The sequence below is a fragment of the Malania oleifera genome, chromosome 8, assembly GCF_029873635.1.
Source record: "Malania oleifera isolate guangnan ecotype guangnan chromosome 8, ASM2987363v1, whole genome shotgun sequence".
Taxonomy (NCBI): Eukaryota; Viridiplantae; Streptophyta; class Magnoliopsida; order Santalales; family Ximeniaceae; genus Malania; species Malania oleifera.
The window spans coordinates 38,290,067-38,312,536 of record NC_080424.1 but is presented as its reverse complement, the minus strand read 5'-3'; the positions used below and the strand labels follow the sequence as shown (position 1 = coordinate 38,312,536).

The following is a 22,470-nucleotide window of genomic DNA, read 5'->3' as shown; positions in this document are numbered from 1 at the left end:
GTATTGAGATCTTGCATGGGAGCTGTCTTGTCACAGAGGAAGTAGTTCTTGATCTTTTAGATAAGATTGGGATGTTGGCATCCAAACCTATTGATACACCTAGGGATCCTAAAAGTACGCTAGTGCTAGATATGAGTGATTTGTTGCCCAACCCAGGACAATTCTAGAGGGTCGTTGGAAATTTGAATTATCTCATAGTCACTTGATGGGATATATCTTTCGCAACAAGTGTTGTGAATTATTTTCTTGATTCTCCTAGAAGAAGTCACTGGGATGCTGTAATTTCTATCTTGTAATATCTCAGAGGTGCACTTGGGAGTTGGGAGAGGTCTCTTATATTAGGATCAGTGTCACACTTGTATTTAGGGACATATTGATGTAGATTGGGTTAGGTCACCTTTCGATGGAAGATCTACAATGGGTACTATGTCTTTGTTGGTAGTAATTTGGTTTCTTGGAGGAGTAAGAAACAAATTGTGGTGGCTAGGTCAAGTGCCGAATCAAAGTATAGGGTCATGGCTCCCATTACATGTGAACTTGTTTGGTTGAAGAACATCTTGGAAGAACTAGATTTTCCACAGTTTCATTCTATGGAGTAAGCTGCCATTCATATTGCCTCCAACCTAGTCTTCCATGAGCGGACAAAGCACATTGAAGTTGATTGTCACTTTGTTCTTAAGAAACTTGTATAGAAGCTCATTACCACCACTCATGTGAAACTTGATTTTCAGCTTGCTAATTTATTTACTAAGGCCTTGTGGGATGCTTGTGTTATATTTATTTGTAACAAGCTAGGAGCATATGATATATATTCTCCAGCTTGAGGGGGATTATTAATGGTATTTTAGTCATTTAGTAGTATTAGTGTGTTATTGTTATGTTAATAAGTGAGAGTTAGTAAGGGTGTTGTACTTGACATATATTATAACTAGAGGGAGAGACCTATCATTGTGATTAAGTTTCCATTTGACCCAGTTGTCTAATGAACTTCATTTGTAAAACTGAAATCTATGTGTTAGTTAGAGATGTTCTCATGAGAGCTCTATTTAAACCTGCCTTGGCTAATTGTTGTAACAGGCTGGGCCTTGGTGATATATTATTCACCTCCAGCAGTCCAGCTCGAGGCAGAGTGTTAGAAGAGAATATGATATTTTAGTACTTTAGGTGTTTTAAGTGGGGGTATTTTTATACTTCATGTTCTATTACTATTAATACAAAAGGAGGGCAGAGGGCGAGGACTTTCGGCTGGGTCTACTCCTCCTAATATCTTCTTCTCTTCTTCCTCTCTAACCCTAGGTGCTGTATTTCCTTAATTGAATATTTCAAATCTGCTACAATCACAACTATTATTATATATGCATATGCACATTACTAGAATATGCTAAATGCTATTATTATTGCAGGTTTAGGAGTATTTTGGTAGTCTTACTGTAATAACATTAGAATATCCATGTTATCCTAAACACTATAATCTTATTCCTAGGAGTCCTGGTGAATGAAGCAAACAAAAAGATTCTCCTTAGATAGAAATCCAATTTCCAGCCATAAAATGCCAAGTAAAGTCATTCTAGGAGGATAACTCGAGCCAAATGCCCCCTGAAGGTAGTTTTGTTGCTGATGTATAGGAATCTTTACCGGACGCTTTCCATTCTTTTAGAAATAGGATAGGGATATGGGGAAGATAGACGTGAAGTAAATAAGTGGATTTAGTGATATGGTAATAATAAGCAGCTTGCCACGACCAAAAGACCCCCTGCACCCCAAAAGAATACATGCATCCGCCAACTGAGTTGTCCCAAACCTGCCACAGGCGCTACTTGTCACCAGCAGGAAGAACATTATTCAAAAATAATATATGTTATAGATAATTATTATTATTATTATTATTATTATGAAAAAATATAGATGATTATATTATAAGACATATGTATGAAAGTAGGCATACTTATGTGAATGTTTATGTACGTACGTGTATGTATGCACTTGTACATATGCATGTATATATTAGATTACCATTTTAGCTTAAAGCTTAAGTTTATTTTTTTGTGGGGCGACAATGTATATCAAGCTTTAACACTCTTTGGCACGTGCAACCGACAACATGTAGATAAATAAACACACGATAGATAACACCCATTATAGGGAGTAAAATAGAAGACCTAACTCAGCGATAGGTTTGTTAAACAAAAAAAAAGAAAGAAAAAGGGCAGCCCGGTGCACAAAGCTCCCACGTATGTGGGGTTCGAGGAAGGGGCGGACCACAATGGGTCTATAGGTCTGTTCCTCTATTTATAATATATATATATATATATATGTCAAGTGTGTTCTAATGACCATAATGCTCTTATTAACTCTCACTTATTAACATAACACTAACAGTATCACATAGATAGTTCTAAATGACTAAAATAACCACCCTCAAGCTGGAGCATATATATCATATGCTTATAGATTTTTACAAATAAATTTAGCACAAGTACCCTCCAAAGCTTTGGTAAACAAATCCGCAAGCTGCATTTCGGACTTCACGTAAGTAGTGGTAATGAGCTTCTGCGTAAGTTTCTCTCAAACAAAGTGACAATCAACTTCAATGTGTTTGTCCATTCATGGAAGATCGGGTTAGAGGCCGTAAGAAGAGTAGCTTGATTATCACACATTGACTTAATAGATCGATAATGTGGAAAACCAATTCTTGCAACATCTTTTTCAACAAACAAGCACACATGTAGCATAAGCCATGGCCCTACACTTTGACTCAACCCTTGATCTGGTTGCTAGGATTTGCTTCTTACTCTTCTAGGAAACCAAGTTACCACCAACAAGGATACAGTATCCGGCTGTGGATCTTTTGTTTGAAGGTGATTAAGATCAATTAGCATCAGTATATCCCTGAATATAAGTGTGACCTTGATCTTGATATAAGAGACCTCCCCTAGGTGCACCAATGAGACATGTCAAGGTGTGAATTATTGCGTCCTAATGACTTGTCCTCGGAGAATCCATAAACTGACTCAACACATGTTGTGAAAGATATATCTGACCGAGTGACTGTGAGATAATTCAACTTTTCAACAAGTTTCTTGTATCATCTTGGATTAGGTAAAAAATCACCAATATCCAACATCAACTTGCTGTTAGGATCCATAGGTGTATCAATTGGTGTATCCTAATAGCCTAGTCTCATCCAAAAGATCAAGAACATGCTTCCTTTGACAAAATCGTTCCCATATGACATATGGATACTTTTATACCCAAGAAGTATTTCAATGGTCCCAAATCTTTGTTCTAAAACTTAGTATGTAGAAAATGTTTTAGGCTCTAAATACTTTGATTATCATCACCTGTAAAATCCTACCCAATGAAGTATGACGATAAAAGATAAAGTGATCCATTGCACACCATTGAAGCCCAAAAAAATAAAAAAATAAAGTACTACAACACTGAATTGACCCAACCATGTTATAGGAGATTGTTTTAAACCATATAATGCCTGTTTGAGCCAATATACTAAGCTTGACTACCCTTGAGCAACAAACCCAAGTGGTTGCTCCATATAGACCTCCTCAAGATCACAAGCAAGAAGGCATTCTTCACATGTAACTGATGCATAGGCCAATGACAAGTGGTGGCCAAGGAGATGAACAAACATATTGAGGTAAGTTTGGAAATTGGGGAAAAAGTATCTGAATAGTCCAAATATATCCCATTAGCAACAAGACATGTCTTTAGACGAGCCATAAAACCATTAGGGTTGACTTTCATGCTATATAGCCAATAGCAACCAACCACCGATTTGTCAAGAGGAAGAGAGACTGGTTCCCAAGTATCATTGTCCTATAATGCACTCATCTCTGCGACAATTGCATTCCTCCATCTAGAGTGGGCTAATGCTTTAGAAATAGATTCAAGAAGGGTAGATGATAGAGTGGTAACAAAATAATAAAAAGGGTGACAAGAAGTCATAGTAAACAAAGTTGGAGGTGATGTTGTGTACATGTGTGTTTACTTTTCAGATAGGTTGGTCTTAAATTTCCATGAAATTGTTGAAGTTTCCACTTTCCATCACTCTCAAAATTGAAATGGCAGCTGATTTCCATCTTACATAATTTTTGTTAAAATTTCAACGAATTATCCAAAATTTATCAAAATCTTGAAATTTTAGTAAAAATTGTCAAAATTTTAATTGTGGAATGAAATTTTCTTGGGATTCAAATGTGAGATATAGAGGCAAAGTGGAATTTCTCTTAGTTTATCTTTTTTTTTTTTTTAAAACCAAAGATTATTACAAGGGCTTTGAAATGATATGAAACAGTAAACTTACAACAACATTTTATTTAACCATTCATGTCTAAATTATCTTCATTTGTATAACGAATATTATTTAATCAATTTATGAATTTCATTTATATTAACTGCATAAATTTAACTTACAAATATATTAATACACAATATATTACAACTATTGCACCTTATACACGACATAGATGTATTTAATTTGTAATATATTCGTCCTAATTTTCATAAAATAATTCCATGCTTTACTACTAATTTCCATCATTTTATCAAAACATCGAAATTGAAATTTCCTTACTTTTGGAGCTTAGAAATTTTAGTTGAAATTGAAATTTAAGACCTTGCTAGACAGCAATGGGTGGATCAACATCGTGGAAATGTGATCATTAGTCGAGGGAACCAAAGGTGTGGTAGTAGAAGCTAGTGGGGACTCTTTTCCTTTGAAACGCCATTGTGAATACACTTGTAGATTAAGACGATCTAGATGATGAGAAGGACTCAAACTACATGGAGACACAGGTGGATGACTGAGTAAGGATAGAAAAAACTAAAATTTGGAAGACTAGGTAGAAGAAGAGGCTCATTGTGATCAGAAGCACTCAGGGACAGAGAGTAGTATATTGTAGACTCAAAGGTAACATTGGTTGAAACTAAAAAGCAATGCAGAGTAGGACTATGATACCCTTTTTGAGCATGAGGGTAGCCCATAAAGACACATTTTATAGCATGAGGATCCAACTGATCCAGTTAGTTGATGAATGTAGGACACACACCCAAGTATACGAGGAGGTAAAGAGGACAAAGGTGATCAGTAAAGAGAGGACTAAGAACAAAGAACGACATCCTGTTGATAAGATAACAAGCAGCAAGAACAACACCATCCCAAAACAATTTAGGTTCATGCATTTGATAAAGTAAGGTGTGAGTAACTTCAAGGGTATGTCTACTTTTTGCTCTCTACAAAGTGTGGGCATAGGATGATTGATGAACAATTCCAAGCTAAGTCATATAAGTAGTGAATTGAGTATTGAAAAGTACTCTTTAGCATTATCAATCTGAAATATCTGAATTGGCGAACCAAATTGTATTTCTATTTTCACAATAGAAGGCACAAAATACATGGAATGACTCAAATTGATCTTTTATTAAATATAGCCAAGTCATCTTTGAATAATCAACCACAAAGGTTGCAAAGTATCAGAAACCCAACTTAGACACAACTCACCTAGGACGCCAAACATCAGAATGGACTAACATGAAAGGGATTACTGCCTGTTTATTGACTCGGGAAGCAAAAGGGACATTATGACGCTTTCCTAGCTGACGTGACTCACAATCAAGACTAGACACATGACTCAAATTAGGAACTACTAGTTTAAACTGTTCCAATGAAGGATGATCAAGGCGACAATGGATTTGGAGAGGAGTGGCAGCATCAGTGCAGGCGATAGAAGGAGATAATGACTCAAAATGATAAAATCCCTCAACTTCTCACCCTCTGCAAATCGTCTTCCTCGTCTTCAAATCCTGAATGATCACAAAATCAGGGAATAGTGTTACTAAACAATTCATGGATTTGGTAATCTTGCTAATTGATATAAGATTGAAAGGAAACTTGGGAATATACAAAACCAAGGAAGAGAAATAGAGGAAGTGAGATTTACAGCCCCAATCCCCTTAAAGGTAGTGGTGGATCTGTCAGCAAGAATAACATAAGGTAAGTTTTCATGGTACTGAAAAGTAGAGAAGAAATTAGATATACCTATGATATTAGTGGTTGTGGTGTCTATAACCCAAGGGCTAGGATGAGAAGTATTGGATGACAGGCAAGTTGTAGGGTTGCCTGTATAGGCAAGGGATGCAATGGGAAGAAAGCTTGCTAAGGATGCTTGTTACCACTGGAATTTGGAATAATCTTCCTCCGACACAGATATAGTACGTTGCTCCCCACGTGACAGCGAAGGTGTGGAGTCTTTAGCTGCTGCATTGGCAACCCGAAAAGGTTTACTGTGGAGATCTCAACACTAATCAATTGTATGATCTCGTCCACAATGAGTGCACTTGAGAGGAGTGCTTCTACCTTGCCCATTTTTCCACCACAGCCACTTGAACTATCTTAATAACATTTGCAGCTGCGTGGTTGAAAACTAGAATTAACTGACATGGCAAAGGCTGTCCTCTTAGACCTACGTGCAAGGGCAAGGGAAAGGGAATGTGTACTCAAGGAAGTATGAAGTATGAAGAATAAACATTGGCAAATAATGGCAACTCTGCACTTCTCTGGGTCTGGACTATTTTAAACTTCGGTTTCAAACCTGTTAGAATTCGAAGAACTGCAATATGCTTCCATTGCTTCCGCATCTCGAGAACATTGACAGTTATAGCTTGCATGATGTTAAGCTCCTCATGAATATGCTTCATCTCTACAATATACTCAGTAACACTCCTGTCTCCCTGTTGTAACTGAAAGTACTCTAGGGATAAATCATACATATGTTAATATTATTGGAATACAGCAACTTGACATAATCCCAAATCTCCTTGCGTGCGTCTAGATATATGCACATATGTGCAATTCGGGGTTCCACACTTCTTTTCTTTTCTCATCAGCAGGTTTAGATTGGAACAAGTAGTCAGATTTTCCTAACCTTGTTAAGGAGACTCAAATAGCCTTGGACCTCTGGACATAATTCTTTCCATCCAACTTTTTGGTTATTTGCAGTAGTGATGAATAAAAAATATTTTTGGGATTCATAGACTCCACTCCAACACTCACAAACTAGACCAACATCAAACACAAGGAACAATTGGACCAACCGGAACAACCGCGAACAAGGTCAACCACCAAAACAACCACGGAGGAGTCACCAACAACCTAAAATGACACTGCCACAGCCCCACAATCAATGTATGAATGCTGCCGCTGCTCCAAGAGACTTACCAGTGGACTTTACTAATACTGAACAACAACACCAGATTGCAACGAGTGCATAGTCGAAAAAGGTTGAGTTTTTGAACAAAAAACATGTCCAATAGTTTGATATTATGGTGTATGGAAGTAAGCAAGACATTTTGTAGAAAAAAATGTAGATAAGGTGGCTGGAAATTGCCTCACGAGCGGCATGTGGGGTCGGCATTGTCAGCAGTCGGCCGGTGCGTGGGGGCATTTGGGGAGGTTTTCATGGATGTGTTTTGTAGATCTACATATTGGAGGGTTCTGTTCTTCGTTATATGGTTGGTTTTATGAAATATGGAAGGTTTTGAAGGTTTTGTGAAGGGCAGCAACAGCCAGGGAATTTTTCAGCAACGGCTGAGTTTTTTGGCAATCCTTGCATTTGTTTCTAGGCTGTTGGAGTGTGGTTGATCCTCCTATACTGACTGATTGGTTAGGATGGCTAGGTATTAGGGTTTGGTTTGGTGGTGGTGGTGGTAGTGTTTAGGTTGGATCTTGCCTTGATATCGTGTTAGATTACCATTTTACCTAAAAGCTTGAACTCTTAGGTTGTGGGCCAACAATGTGTATTAAGCTTTAACAGTATACATTCATTCAAGTATGCAAGCATGCTTGGATGGATGCATACTTGAATGAATGTGTTAGCTTTACCGTGATCCCAAGAGGGGGGGTGAATTGGTATTTTTAAATTTTACCTTCTAAGTATTCCTCCTAGCAGCAGTATGTTCACAAGCCTAGGGTCAATCTAGTGCAAATGATGTAAATGTGCCAGAGATCAGATGAAGCAGTTTAAACAATCACACAAGTATCAGAAAGCAGTAAAGAGAAGATGACACGCGGATATGTTATCGAGGTTCGGCCAACCGCCTACGTCCCCGCCTTGGCTAACCAGCACAAGGATTATCACAATACCTTGCTCACTTAAACGGGTGGAGCGTCACCTATACAAACCAGGTCAAATTACCACAGGGCTGACCTCAACTTTAACCAGGTCAATTAGCGGGGCTGACCTCAACCTTTACACCAATCCTTACCAGGCTGGATTACCGCCCTCTCAGGCCACGCCTGGAATCTCTCAGATATACAATCAAAGGTACAATACAATTGTGCTTTCAAGTAAAGCAGATATGTACCACAAATGCGCACAAACACAAACACCACAAGTGATTTAAAATGTAAGCTCTGTGTGGTCTAAATATGTCAATCTCTCAACTATGTTTTCTATCAGTGTAACACGTACGTGAGAGTGTCAATAATAATCTGTGCACTTCAAAATATTCAGTCAAGAGTGTTCACACAGAATACCAAGCAAGCCTCAATATTATCAATCAATAGAATGCGTATGTGCTTGTATTGCAAAGTAGATAATCTTTGTTTTCGGTAAATGATATATATTTATAAAACTTGTACAAACAATACCACAAAGATTTATATATCACACACACACGAATATCCTTTCCCAAATATATCAATATGAACACCACAAGATATTCAAATATGTTTGAAAGTATTTTTGCAATCTCCAAACAAAAATGAACTTCCTAAGATATTGCAACTAGAGTGCAATACTTGGGATGTCACAAAGAGTCTTTCTTAGGGCAGGCTTATTGGCAAAGCCTCCTAAGAAAACTTAGGTTATGCTCTCAAAAATCGATTCAAATACACAGCAATATGAAGAGCTAACCAAAAATAAAAGACTCAATACACTTACAAATGATTTGGATAGATGAAGAGTGTAAGCTTGAGTAGGTTTTCAAAGTAATGTAAGTAGTAGGAGGCAAATATGAGTATTTGGCTTGAGAGAAAATTTTTCTTAATTTATTTGCTAATCCGTGCTTAATCCACCAAATGAAGGAGTATATATAGACATACCAAGAATTTTGACCGTTGGGGACTTATTAGGAATTTTCAGAAAAGATTAATGACACTTAAGAAAATTTAACCCTGTTTAAAAAATTTAATCGCAGTAAAAAAATCAGGGCAACCCGAGAGGTCCGGTCGACCAAAAGTAGCTCGGTCAACCGGGACTCAAGTAGCTCGGTCGACCGAGGGCATTTTGAACTAAGGGGTCGGTCGACCGGGTAAGGGCGATTTTTGAAATCTCCGAGTTTCGGTCGACCGAGGCCTTTTTGAACTGCACGGCTCGGTCGACCGAGTTGTTGGGAATTCTCCCGAGGCGCTTCGGTCGACCGAGTTGTTGGAGTACAAAAGTGGTCGGTCGACCGGGGGGTCAAATAGTTGACTCCCAGGTGGTTCGGTCGACCGAGGTCAAATGACCTGTAAGGGGTCGGTCGACCGGGACCGGGTCAAATAGTTGACCCGGAGCGGTTTCGGTCGACCGGGCCAATTTGAACTGTTTGGCTCGGTCGACCGAAAGTGCACCAAGTGTGCATTTCGGTCCCGAATTGACCCAACTCAATCAATTTTAAGTGCCTAATAAACATATGTGCATATGTGTGTGTCCTAAGGCCACTTGGGGTCCAATTTTGAAGACACCGAAAAAGTCCGGTGTCGGTCGACCTTCGGTCGCCCGAAGGTACACTCTAAGGTCTTTCTATGGTTCGGTTTGAGCTTACAAAGTAAATCATTCATGTGATGTGTGTGAGCTTATTACAAACCAGTACCCTAATTACTATTACAGACAGCCTAATTACTATTACAGACAAAATTCACTTAGAGATATTACAATTGGGAATATGAAATTGTCTTCAAGCTTTCACGTGCCCTTGAATGTATGTTAGTATAAACCTGCACATGAACTGGATATTTATTAAATACAATTGAGTTTGTCATTATCAAAACCAGGGTGTGACCTATAAGGTCAACAGAATGGATGTTCATGTTATGTGTAGATGCATGTATGTAGAGGGGCAGTATTAGGTTTTTAAACCTTCCTATGACTCCGGTCATTCTAGACTATAGGCTTGAATGGGAAGTGGGCTAAAGAGGGAATTGGAATTGACCTTTCTAATTGTCATTCCTAAGCCAATTTTTGTTCAGTCTCGTCTTATATTTAATGTCAGGGTAGCAAAGGAGTATATTTGGAGTTGCATTTTCATTTTTCCTATTTTATTATGTTTTGAGTAGGATTCTTTGATGTTTATTCTGGTGTTTACATAGTGTTCTGGAATGTTCAATTGGAAGTCCTTTCCTCCTCTTTTTTTTTTATTATTTAATTTAAAATTCAAGCTCATAACTCTCATTTTTACCCACTTGAGTTTTCTTTGGAAGGGTAATGTTGTAAGGTTCCATTTAGTCTTTTTGCATTGTCAATGATTCTCCAATTGGAACACTGATGATTGCTTGGAGTTGAGAAAGCCTAATAAGCCTATTTCTCCTAATATGTGTTATATTTAAGTGAAGTAGTGAGACTGAGATCTCTTTCTCAATCTGTTCCATTTTTTTTTTTCTTCTAAATTTATTTCTTGGTAAGTTTTGTGATACTGCTGGTGGCGAGGATGGTAGGATACTTTCTAAAGCACTATGTTTGTGATGGTTTCAGGACATTTGGATGGGGACAAATTCCTCAAAATTCAGAAATTGAAACTTACCCATTTTATTTATTATGGAAGAGAGAGTTTTTTTATGTGCAGCCTTCGTATTCTGTTTCCAGAGCTCTTGAGGGGTTTACCATCAGCTGGTATTCAACATAATTGGAAGGCTTTGCTTTGGTAGTTTTTTTTGGCTGTATTTTGTTTTTTTCCCTAGATTTCTTCAATCAGTATACCTTTATTGAGGTAGCTGTGCATTTTACAATTTTTTTTCTCTTTTTCTCTTGAGCCGATGTAGCAGCTCTTTTTGTGATTTCCTAGTGTGTTCTGGGTAATCATGCAATTTTCTACGGAACCTTATTTTTTCTGAAATTCCAGAGGGGCACATTTTTTTTTTTTTTTAAAGTTCCTGGTTCTGTTGGGTTGACTGTGGGTCTGCTACTGATCCTGAGGCCTGACTGAGGTGATAAAGAATTAGGGTTGGTTAAGAGATATCGGACTTCTATGTGATGCTGTGCAATGTTCAGTAGTCAAGCAAATATCTGTTCGGAATTTTGTTTTGGATCATAATTCTATTTTCCTGTTGTTTATTAAGGGATGAAGAGATTGTCTTTTTCACTTTCTGTTTCAGAACAGGATATGCTTTTCAACTGGGAAAAAAGGAGTTGTCAAATTGTCGCATATTTGCATCTGTTAGAGGTTCAATACCGGCATTCAATCTGTTTTAGATTATGTTTTGAGCTTATCTCCAGAATTTTTTGAAGCATAACTTCCTGTCTATTTGTTGGCAGATGCTTCATTGGTAAAGTCAATAGAAAAAGTTCAGCTGCCTAAAGGCGACACCTGGTCTATTCACAAGTTCGGTGGAACATGTGTAGGAACCTCTGAAAGAATCCAGAATGTTGCAGACATAGTTATCAATGATAACTCAGAAAGGAAATTGGTTGTTGTATCTGCAATGTCAAAGGTGACAGATATGATGTATAATCTAATCCACAAGGCTGAGTCCCGGGATGAATCCTATATAGCTGCATTGGATGCAGTTTTAGAGAAGCACAGATTAACAGCACTTGATCTACTTGAAGGGGATGATCTTGGTAGCTTCTTATCTCAGTTACATCATGACATCAATAATCTTAAAGCAATGCTTCGTGCAATATACATAGGTAATTAACCTGTGCTTCTCTGTTATTTGTTTGAACATGCTTGATACTGTAATTCTTGTTTGAGTGACTCTAAAAGTGCTTGGTGGGAAGTGGAAAATAGGGGACCATGTGTCATCATCATCACTGTAGAAAAGCTAATCCTTCTCATCAGTGTCACACTGAATCTCATAGTCGACTTTGATGGCCATCTAGCACATCTATACCATATAACTAAATATGGTGGATCTTAGAATTCATGACACACACAGGTTTGAGTCCAGGCAGGGTTGGGTGATGCGGTCCTTCATGTGTGAGGGATGGGGTGGGGGAGTGGGGTTTAATTTTAGTCTGTGATTGTGGTGGAGCCTGCAGGTTTAAACCTGGGCTGAATTGGAATAATAAAGATTATGTCATGTGTGACTACAGCACGCGAGTCCATATGTGTGAGTTCTGCATGTTCTAACTAACTCCGCTGCTTCTTTTTCACCATAATTAAGGCTAATTAATTTTGGCCCACCCTACTAAGTACATAGCCTAAAAATAATACAAGTTTATGACAAAATTATAAAACTATTCTAAAGTTAGTTTGGAAGTTTCTAAGTTCCACATGCGATGGGTGAGGGTGAACATCTAGGTGGGGGTTTTGAGTTTGGATGGTGGGATCCAGCCTTTTGATGGATAATTTTTTCTTCATATGACCAAATTGCATATTTTGGAAATCCTATCGGCTTCCTTTGGATCAAAGGATTTTGCTTGAGGAAAGGAAAGGAAAGTACAGGGGAAACTCAATTTTCTTTTGTATTTTTCCTCTATATCAAATAATATTAAATATTACAAATTTAAAAATGAGTTTGGTTGTTTTAAGTTTGACAGCTGGTTGGTGAGGGTGAAAATCTAGGTGGGTTTTGAGTTTGGATGGTGAGGATCCAACCTTTTGATGGCTCCCCCCCCCCCCCCCCCGGCGGGCCTATTTGACCAAATTATATATTTCTGAAATCCTATAGGCTCTTTTTGGATGAAAGGATTCATTTAAGCTCAGGGAAAAATGATCCTGTTTCTTCGTTCAGAGTAGACTCAGGTGGTCCTTTACCCTCATTGGATTTCTATTTTAGGAGAGCCTTGAATCATAGGGAAACTATTGAGTTGTCTTCTTTATTGATTATGTTGAATAATTGTAGGGTATACTCTGAAAATGATAGCCGATATTGGTTGTTGGATTCTTCGGGAGTCTATTCTTGTAAATCTTTTTTTGAATTCTTGGTTCAGACAAATTCCTCTTTTCTTCTTTACAAGGTTATATGGAAGGTTAAAATTCCTCCTAAAATCAAAACATTTCTTTGGTTGGTTATGCTTAATAGGATAAATACTAGCGACTTGTTGCAGATGAGGATACCTTTAAAGGCTCTCCTTCGTGATATATGTATGCTGTGCTTTAATTGTTCAGAGTCTGTTTCACACCTTTTTATGCACTGTGATTATGCATGGAAGGTCTGGAAAAAGTTATTTAATTGCTTTGAAGAAAGTTGGGTTTGTCCCAGAACAGTGGAGGAGTTCTTGGCAATTTCTTTTGTGGGGTTTCGGAGGAAAAAAAAGGAAGGAATTGCATTATGGAATTGTGCTATATTTGCAGTGTTTTGGGATTTGTGGAAGGAACGTAATGTGCGTATATTTGTAGAGATGAACTTACCATATTGGTTGGTGTGGGAAAAGATTCAGTTTATGGCTTATTTATGGTGTATGGGCTATGGAAATTTCAAGGGAATGTGTGTTTCAGAAGTTCAATGCGATTGGAAGTCTCTTTTAAGGGTGTCTTGAGTGTCATTGGTTATTTTTGCGATTTTCTTTTTTGCTTCTTTGAGGGTTATCAGACTTTGTTAAGGTGATGTCCTCTATTCTACTTGTAAATTCTATCTTTATCTAATGAATTTTTTTTTAATAAAAAAAAGAAAATTCATATTCATTGTATTTTATCTCTATATCAAATGATATTAAAAATGAAAAGTTGTTCTATTGTGATCAAATATTAAGAAAAATCAAATGTTAATAATGTGTAAAATCAAACTTTTGTTCATTGATAAGACCTAATTTAGAAAAAAATAGAAACATAGCATAAACTCTTCTTGTTGTGCCTCTAACCTTGTTACGCTACCCAACAGCCAATAAAAGGACAAATGCAGCAGGGCTGCAGGCACGAAAAGACGATAAATCTGTTAAAGGAAGCCTAATCAAAGTGGGCAAACAAGAAGATCTGACTGAGTTGATGGTGGACTGGATCTCGAATGAAATGGGATATGGGAATGGATTAGGATGGGCTCTGAGGAATTTTGACAGTGCACAAGAATTTTTGGTTGGCAATGGGAATTGACATCCTTTTGGCATGACAACTGGTGCAGGGAAGCTCCCTTAGGAATGCAGTTTCTAGACCTGCTCAAGCTGGCTGAGGGTAAGAAGGCCCTTATGGCAACCTCCACTTTCAAGTTGTGATACAGTGTGGAGGCAAGCTCAAGATTAGGAGTTCAATATATCCTCAAATTTCTTCGATTTGTTGGTCAAGAGCATGTTTGATATAGTAGGAAATAAATATTAAGGTTTAGAAACTTGATTTTGAATAATTTCAAGGCTTCAAAAGCATGGAAGTTTTAGTATCAATGTCAGTTTGATTTCAGTTTTAAAAAGAGAAGGAAATTAGTATAAGTGCACTTTTCTTTTTTTTGGTTGTCTGAAGCTGTTAATAAACATAATAATCCAATATTTAGAACTGAAATATAGTAAAATAAAATGTATCAATTATAAATATGTAGTGGATATTATGCAACGGTTATATTACAGTAATCATATTGAACATATTCAATTAATATAAATGAAAATATAAATCAATTAAAATTAGTTATTATGTAAATATACCTAATTCATACATAAAATGTAGAACAAAATTTTGTTGGTAATATCTATCAATTTTGCTTTAAATTTCAAGTGTGAAAGTTCTCATTCATGTCCTTCTTATAATAGTATCTACTTTGAGTTTAAAAAAATAATTATTGGGAGAGAAATTTCAATGTTTTGAATCTCAAATTTCAATTTTAAGGAAAATTTTTTTCATAGCCAAAATTTTGAAAATTTTTGCTGATATTTGGAGATTCATGATGAATAGACTATAGAGCATGATTTGTAGAGCTTCAATGGAAATGTTGTAAGACAAAAATTGATTGCCATTTCAATTTTGTGAATGGAAGAATGCTGGAATTTTGAAAGAAATTTTGGCAGAAAATTAAATAGTTTAATAGAAATTTAAAACCATGAGTCTCCTGCATGAATGGCTTGGATCTTGCACATTTACAGCATGTTTGGTTTGTGGAATGGAATGTGGTAGGAATGGAAATGGAAATTTGAATGTGGAGTGTGATGAAATCAAGTTAAAAATTCGATTCCATTCCTCCTGCTTCCATTCCATTCCTATGTACCAAACACATCATTATATTGTTCATATTTTAGTTATAAAATTCAAATTGTTTGGAAGATGAGATTAGATCTTGTGGCCTTTCTATGGTCTTCTCTTTAAGATAAGCTGTGTTAAAACTTTTTGATCAGCAAAAGAAAATATACAACAATAACAACAACAACAACAACAACAACAACAAGCCTTAAGTCCCACTAGGTGGGGTTGGATACATGAATTTTTTTCTCCAATTCACCCACTATAGAGAGCATTTTCCTCTACTAGATTAAGGGCTATTAAACCCTTCCTCATTATCGCATTCTAATTTATTTTAGGCCTACCCTTCTGTCAGAAATAATAACTAATTCATTTCTCCTCACAGGTGCTCTACTAGGCCTGCGTTTCAAATGTCCAAGCCATCTAAGTTGCCCCTCCCTTATCTTGTCTTTGACTAGTGCCATGCCTAAATTATTGTGTATAGGCTAGTTTCTTAGTTTATCATTTAATGTTATACCACTCATCCACCTTTACATTCACATTTTTGCGTTTCAAAAGAAAATAGTATCATTAATGAAAAAAAAAACGAAGCCAATTATTATGTATGTCTGTATATGTATGTATGTATATGTATGTATGTATGTATATACGTACGTATGTACGTACATACATAAAGCTTTTCTTATGTATTTGTTTAATATGATGCAGCTGGTCATGCAACCGAATCCTTTTCCGACTTCGTCGTAGGACATGGAGAGTTATGGTCTGCTCAAATGTTGTCAGCACGTGTCAAAAAGGTGTTTTGCTAGCTCATCATTTTGAAGGACTGGATTGTACCATCTTAAATTATCTTAACTACTTTCGCCGCCTATATTTTTTTTGGCTGCAGAATGGGTTGGATTGCATTTGGATGGACACGAGGGATGTCCTTGTTGTAAATCCTACTGGTTCTAATCAAGTTGATCCGGATTATGTGGAATCTGAAAGAAGGCTTGAGAAATGGTTCTCTCAAAATCCATCTAAGATAATTATTGCGACTGGATTTATTGCTAGCACACCTGAAAACATTCCTACAACTCTGAAGAGAGATGGAAGTGACTTCTCAGCAGCTATAATGGGTGCACTATTCAGGGCTCGTCAAGTCACTATTTGGACAGATGTTGATGGTGTGTATAGTGCAGATCCCAGAAAAGGTTTGTCATGGCCTATACTGGTGCAATGAATTAATAATTAGTAAAAATTGCCATAGTGAAATGATTTCATCCTTGAGTTCTTCATTGAGAATTATTTTGAGCATGGTAATTCTATACAAGGGATTTACCTCCTCTATGTGTTCATTGTGTTGCCTCCAAATTGTTTGGGCCATTACTTGGTATTTTCTAGAATGAGACTAAATTGAGGTTTGATCACAAGGCTAATAAAAACTTCTTCCGCAGTTAGTGAGGCTGTGATATTGAGGACACTATCTTATCAAGAAGCCTGGGAAATGGTGAACCTTGCCACTGTTCTTATATGTCTCAAAGATGCCCAACCTTGCTTTTAACATTTTTAACCAATAACTTTACATTCGTGTGCAGTCATATTTTGGGGCAAATGTTTTACATCCCCGCACCATTATTCCTGTGATGCGATATGATATTCCGATTGTTATAAGAAATATTTTCAACCTTGCTGCTCCCGGAACAATGATCTGTCGGCCATCAATCAACGAGAATAAAGACGGCCAGATTTTGGACTCTCCTGTCAAGGGTTTTGCAACAATAGACAATCTAGCCCTTGTAAATGTTGAGGGGTAAGCTTTGCATCATAGTGATTGCCTCTGGTTCTTTTCTTTCTCCTTGTGATGACATATTTCATTTCTTTTATTATTGTTTCCTCTCCCCTTTTTGTTGAAGAACTGGGATGGCTGGTGTTCCTGGTACTGCTAGTGCCATTTTTGGTGCTGTCAAAGATGTTGGAGCTAATGTTATTATGATATCCCAGGTAACTTCTTCCTCCACTATCTGTTTCATGTTATCTATCACTTGATAGAGTAGATTAAGATATGCAGTGATTTGGTCATTTTCAGGCCAGTAGTGAGCATTCTGTGTGCTTTGCTGTGCCTGAGAAGGAAGTAAAAGCTGTTGCTGAGGCCTTAGAGTCCAGATTTCGTCATGCTCTGGATGCTGGGCGACTTTCACAGGTGCTGCACATTGATTTGATGAATTTTTATCACCTGATTCTGTGATTCCTCAATTAAACTATTATGATTAGTGGGAAATTTCTGTTCGTGCTGTTTCGTTTTTGTGAGTGCATATTTATTCGTCAGTTTGCAAGTTTTCTGGAAATCCAGTTGCATGTCCAATAAAAGTTAGCTGTATCACTGGAAGACCTGGTGATCCCACATTTATGTTTTCTTCTGGGAAAAAGGCACCTGTATCCTATTCTGATGATTATTTAATCAATATTTAAAGCAGAAAATTTATTTGGCAAGGCTTACACTTCGTCTGGAGACCCTAAGAAGCAGTAAAAAGGAAAATAAGCAAATTATTTTGTGGCTTGGATTTTGAGTGTCTTTTTGGTCTGTTTGGAAAGTGTTAGATATGTTCCAGCTCTCTGGAGGGTTTTCTTTGGATGCTTTCAGAGGGTTTGGGAGGTGTGAGGATGCCAGGATATTACGATGATGTCCAGTTTTTGCTGTCTTTTGGAGACTCCTGCTGTAATGCTTTTATTTTCTGAGATCAGGTTTTGTCTATTGACTTTTTTTTGGAATCGGATTGTCATTTTTGCTTTACTGTTTTAATTGTCGGGTCACTTCAGTAGTGTGAGTTTTTCTGTTATACAGTGAGATTGGTTGGCTTTGTTAGCTTGATATTTTTTTTCTTTTTCTTCTTTATATTTGATTAAGTTCTTCCTTTTGCTATTTATCTTTGGTTAGGAGGATTCTTATCCTCAATTTTCATTATTTTGAAAATTTTTGAGCAAGAAAGCATATATTCTAGAACAACTTTTGAGAATTTGGGAGATGCAAGTATGTTAGAAGTCAAGATTCTGGAAGATAGGAATCATTTGCGACAATGTGGAAAAATTTTTGAGCAAGCAAAGAGAGAAAAAATGGTCAAAGCCTGGTAAATGGTCAGTGTACAAAAGACTTGCAGAAATTGGTTCACATCATAATGAACTGAAAATTCTTAGGAAGGAATTTCTAGCTAGAAATAAGAACAGGTTTGTTGGACCATGAAAAACATATGTCAGCTTTAAGAGGGTCCGCCTTGAAAATTGTTCTGTTAAACTCCTTTTAATTGATCTGGAAAAAAAGGATAAATGAGGAGACCCTCCTAACAATTTTGATTTTGTTTTACCCTCCAACTAGTAAGGAGCTTTTTCACTGATATTAGGTTGATACTTGAAATCCCCATTGACGATTAGAGAAGCCTAATATGTTAAATAAAGGGAGAAGTTTGAGATTATTTATTATACTGTTTGTACTGGAATGGCTGTGATTCATGTAGAGCTCTTACACTTTTATGCTTAGTGGTCATAAATTAGGTTGCTGATATTAGTAGAGTCGTGGTCTTAAGTTCCCACGAAATTGTCAAAATTTCCGTCGAAATTTCTGATTTCCATCACCTTCGAAATCAAAATGGCAGTCAATTTCTATCTTGCATAATTTCTATCAAAATCTGAACGAATTATCCGAAATTTATTGAAATCTCAAAATTTAAATGAAACTTGTTGAATTTTTAAATATGGAATGAAATTCCCTCAGAATTTAAATGAGAGATTCAGGATTGAAGTGAAATTTCTCTCTTAATTAATTTATTTTGCAAAACAGAAGATTATTATGAGGGCTTTTGAAATTATATGAAAAAATGAACTTACAATAACATTTATTCAACCATTCATGTCTAAATTAGCGTTATTTGTATAATAAATAATATTTATATGATTTATGAATTTCATTTGTATTAATTGAATATGTTCAATGCACATTATCTTACAGATATGTTTGATACACATTATATTACAACTTTTCCACCTCATACACAATATAGATGTATTTAACTTCTAATATATTAATTCTAGAACAAACATTATTATGTTTGTTAACCATTTCTAAAGTTTCATAAAAGAATTCCATGGTGTACTACTGATTTCTGTTATTTTTTCCAATCAAAATCGAAATTGACATTGAAATTGAAATTTTCACACTTTTGGAGCTTCGAAATTTGAGCCAAAATCGAAATTTAAGATGTTCAGTAGAGATTTCTTCCAAAGCCCCTCAAAGATTGAGGTTTTTATTTGGTTAGTTGTTCTTAATAGAGTTAATGCTAACAATCTGTTGCAGAGTAGGAGGCCTTTTAAGGCTTTATCTTCGGATGTATGTTTTCTATGTTTTGATGGTTCAGAAGCTGTCTCTCACCTGTTCCTCCATTGCTACTTTTCATGGAGGGTGTGGAATAATCTTTTTGGCTTATTAGAAGAGAGTTGTGTGTCCGGAGTTGGAGGATTTTTTTTGGCTATTTCATTTTCAGGTTTTAGGGCGAGTAAAGATGGTTAGCTTTGTAGGGGTGCACGGATTTTTCTGTTTTTTGGGGGATATGGTTGAAGTGGAATGCTTGTATTTTCACATGAAAAGATGATGCCTTTATCAATGCTTTGGGATAGTATTCAGTATTTGGCTTCGTGTGCTTTTGCAGCAGTGAGTCTCTTCTTCAGATTTACAGTGTTATTGGCACTTGGCAGGTTGTCTGTTCTTTTTTCCTTTTTTGTTCATCTTTAAAGGATGATTTCTTATGCTCCTTTTTGAACTTGTTCACTTTAATAATATATCTTCTTTTCCGATCAAAACATATTAGTACTTTCTTGTTATCAAGTCTAGTATTTGGATTTGTTAGAAGATGATATGCTATTTTAGTAACTATGTGGTTTGACTGGGTTTTTTTCTTTTGTCGTTTGTGCCTTTTTTAGTATTAATATGCAGGAGGGAAGACCTGGAGCTATATGTATGCTCCAGGAAGCTGCTGCCTGATTTTTCCCTTCTTTTCGTCTTCTCCTCCTTCTCTCCTCAATATCTAAGTTTACAACATGGTATCATAGTGTTGATCTCCTCTGATCTGATTTATTTGAGTTGTTTTGATATATATATATATATATATAAATATATATATATTTTTTCTATTTTTTTCTTATCCTTCGCTGATCAGTTCTCAAATCTGATTTTTTTTGGGTCTGGGAGTCTTTTAGGGACACTCTTCCTCTTTGTTAGCCAATGCGGCATCCTTGGTAGGATGCTATGTGTGTTCTTGGTGGTTTATTGATGTGAAGTCAGTTGCACTCTGTTTCTCATACACTGCTGTTGCTGGTCTGCTGTTCCACTGTTCTGCATGCTGGTTGTGGCATGATGATGCTGGGTGCATTTGTGATTAATTGCTTGCAATCTTGTTTCAGTTACGGTTGGTTTTGATTGGTGTTTGATGACTCAATTTCCTGTTCTTTCCTTTGCTCACTTCTAGTCGTTGCCAGCCATAATGCTTCTTACCTGCTGCTAGGTTGTTTATTAAGTGCTTGCTATGCTTTTTTGTGGTTTACCCTGTATTTTGCAGTCAAGCAATTCTTCATAGGATATTGTAACTTCAGTTCTGTGGTCGTAGCTGCCTCTTTGAAGTTCTGAAGTGCTATTCTGTGCTAGTATGTTCTGCCTGATTGTTGTGTCGTACATTCCCTATACTGGTGCGCACTGATTACAGTTTTGTAGGGGTAGTTTTAATGGCCTCTATAGAGAAAGCTTCAGCTGATATTGTTAACATACAGATCATAGCCGTCAAATTGGTTGGATCCTCCAACTACCTGTTGTGGTCTGATGCAGTATGTGTATTCATTGATCCAAAAGGAACTTCAAGTATCTGCTGCATCCTCCTCTGTCTCACTACTCTTAAGGACTATGAAGATTGGATGAAAGAGAATGACATAGCATGGAACCCGGAATTGTTGCTATCGTGTTGTTTAATAGGACAAGCAAAGTAGTATGGGAGGATCTTCATGAAAGATTTTAACAAGATAAAAATTGGACTTGTGTTTTTGGCCTATAGGAGAAGTTCTTCAAATATGACCAAGAAGGTAGGTCCATTAGTGAGTGTTATAGCACTCTAGAGGGTCTATGGGTGGAGCTCAACATCTATCAACCTGCTAGTTTGGAAATTGAGATGATTGCGAGGCAACATGAAAAATTCTTGGCTGCAAATTCTTGCCTTGGTTAAGTCTTAAGCTTCAACCCATCTTCGATCACGTTGTTGCCCATGAATCCATATCATTAGTGAATGAAGTATGCACTAGAATCCAATACAGCACCAAATATGGCTCTTAATCTTGTTTTCAGGCTCTTGTGATGGTTCAATCAAGGTTAGCACTACCTCTAATCATGGTAAGGAAAACTTTGTATGACAAGGATGAGGCTAATGAGGTTATGGAAGAGGTTTATATTAGGATGGGGGGGGGGGGGGTTCATTGTGGCGATTCTCGCATTTGCACACATTTTGGCAAGGATAATCATGCTTTGCTATTGGGATCTCATGGGAAACCTACTTAGGTCAATAAGTCTCTTGCTGAGGGTGATTCTACTATTGACACTTCAAATGAACCTAGCCACTGTATGAGGAGTTGGGTATATTTCTAGGAGTATAAAAATCTTGTTTGCATGGTTTAACAACTTCAAAATTAGTCTTCTACATCTACTGCTACTGTGGCTCATTGAGATACAACTTGACTTCTTTCCTCCTCATCCTCCTCACTATTGGGTTATTGACTTCGGTGCCTTTCCTTATATAAAAGGTAGTCCTCGTTTATTTCAGTTTTTAGTGCACTACTTAGTAGTATAAGGTTACTCTTACTTATGGTTCGGGTGGCAATATTCTTTCAATTTCTTCTATTCCTCTTTCCTCCATGTTATATGTGCCGTAATTTCCCTTGAACCTATCACTACTTAATCAATTAACTAAATCTCAAAATTTTTTCATAACGTTCTTTCCATCTCCTTACGTTGTTCAAGATCTCTAGATGAAGAAGAGGATTGGCAAAGGGCTTGAGAAGGATGGTTTGTGCTATTTTAATGATGGTCCTAGTGGATTTAACTCTTGTCATATGTTTTTCGAACTCATGGTGTTTCTATGGATCAAT

General features: G+C 36.8%; 1 protein-coding gene across 4 annotated transcripts in view; it reads left to right on the top strand.

Moving 5' to 3' along the window:
* Positions 1 to 22,470, top strand: part of LOC131161999 (bifunctional aspartokinase/homoserine dehydrogenase 1, chloroplastic-like) — an 84,038-nt gene that overhangs the window by 5,581 nt on the left and 55,987 nt on the right. For all 4 annotated transcript variants that reach the window (XM_058118087.1, XM_058118085.1, XM_058118084.1 and 1 more), the window contains 8 exons: positions 11,369 to 11,436; positions 11,529 to 11,903; positions 16,024 to 16,112; positions 16,205 to 16,508; positions 16,752 to 16,804; positions 16,893 to 17,107; positions 17,211 to 17,298; positions 17,384 to 17,497. In XM_058118087.1, coding sequence (XP_057974070.1) covers positions 11,369 to 11,436; positions 11,529 to 11,903; positions 16,024 to 16,112; positions 16,205 to 16,508; positions 16,752 to 16,804; positions 16,893 to 17,107; positions 17,211 to 17,298; positions 17,384 to 17,497 — 1,306 coding nt within the window. The remainder of the gene's footprint in view (positions 1 to 11,368; positions 11,437 to 11,528; positions 11,904 to 16,023; positions 16,113 to 16,204; positions 16,509 to 16,751; positions 16,805 to 16,892; positions 17,108 to 17,210; positions 17,299 to 17,383; positions 17,498 to 22,470) is intronic.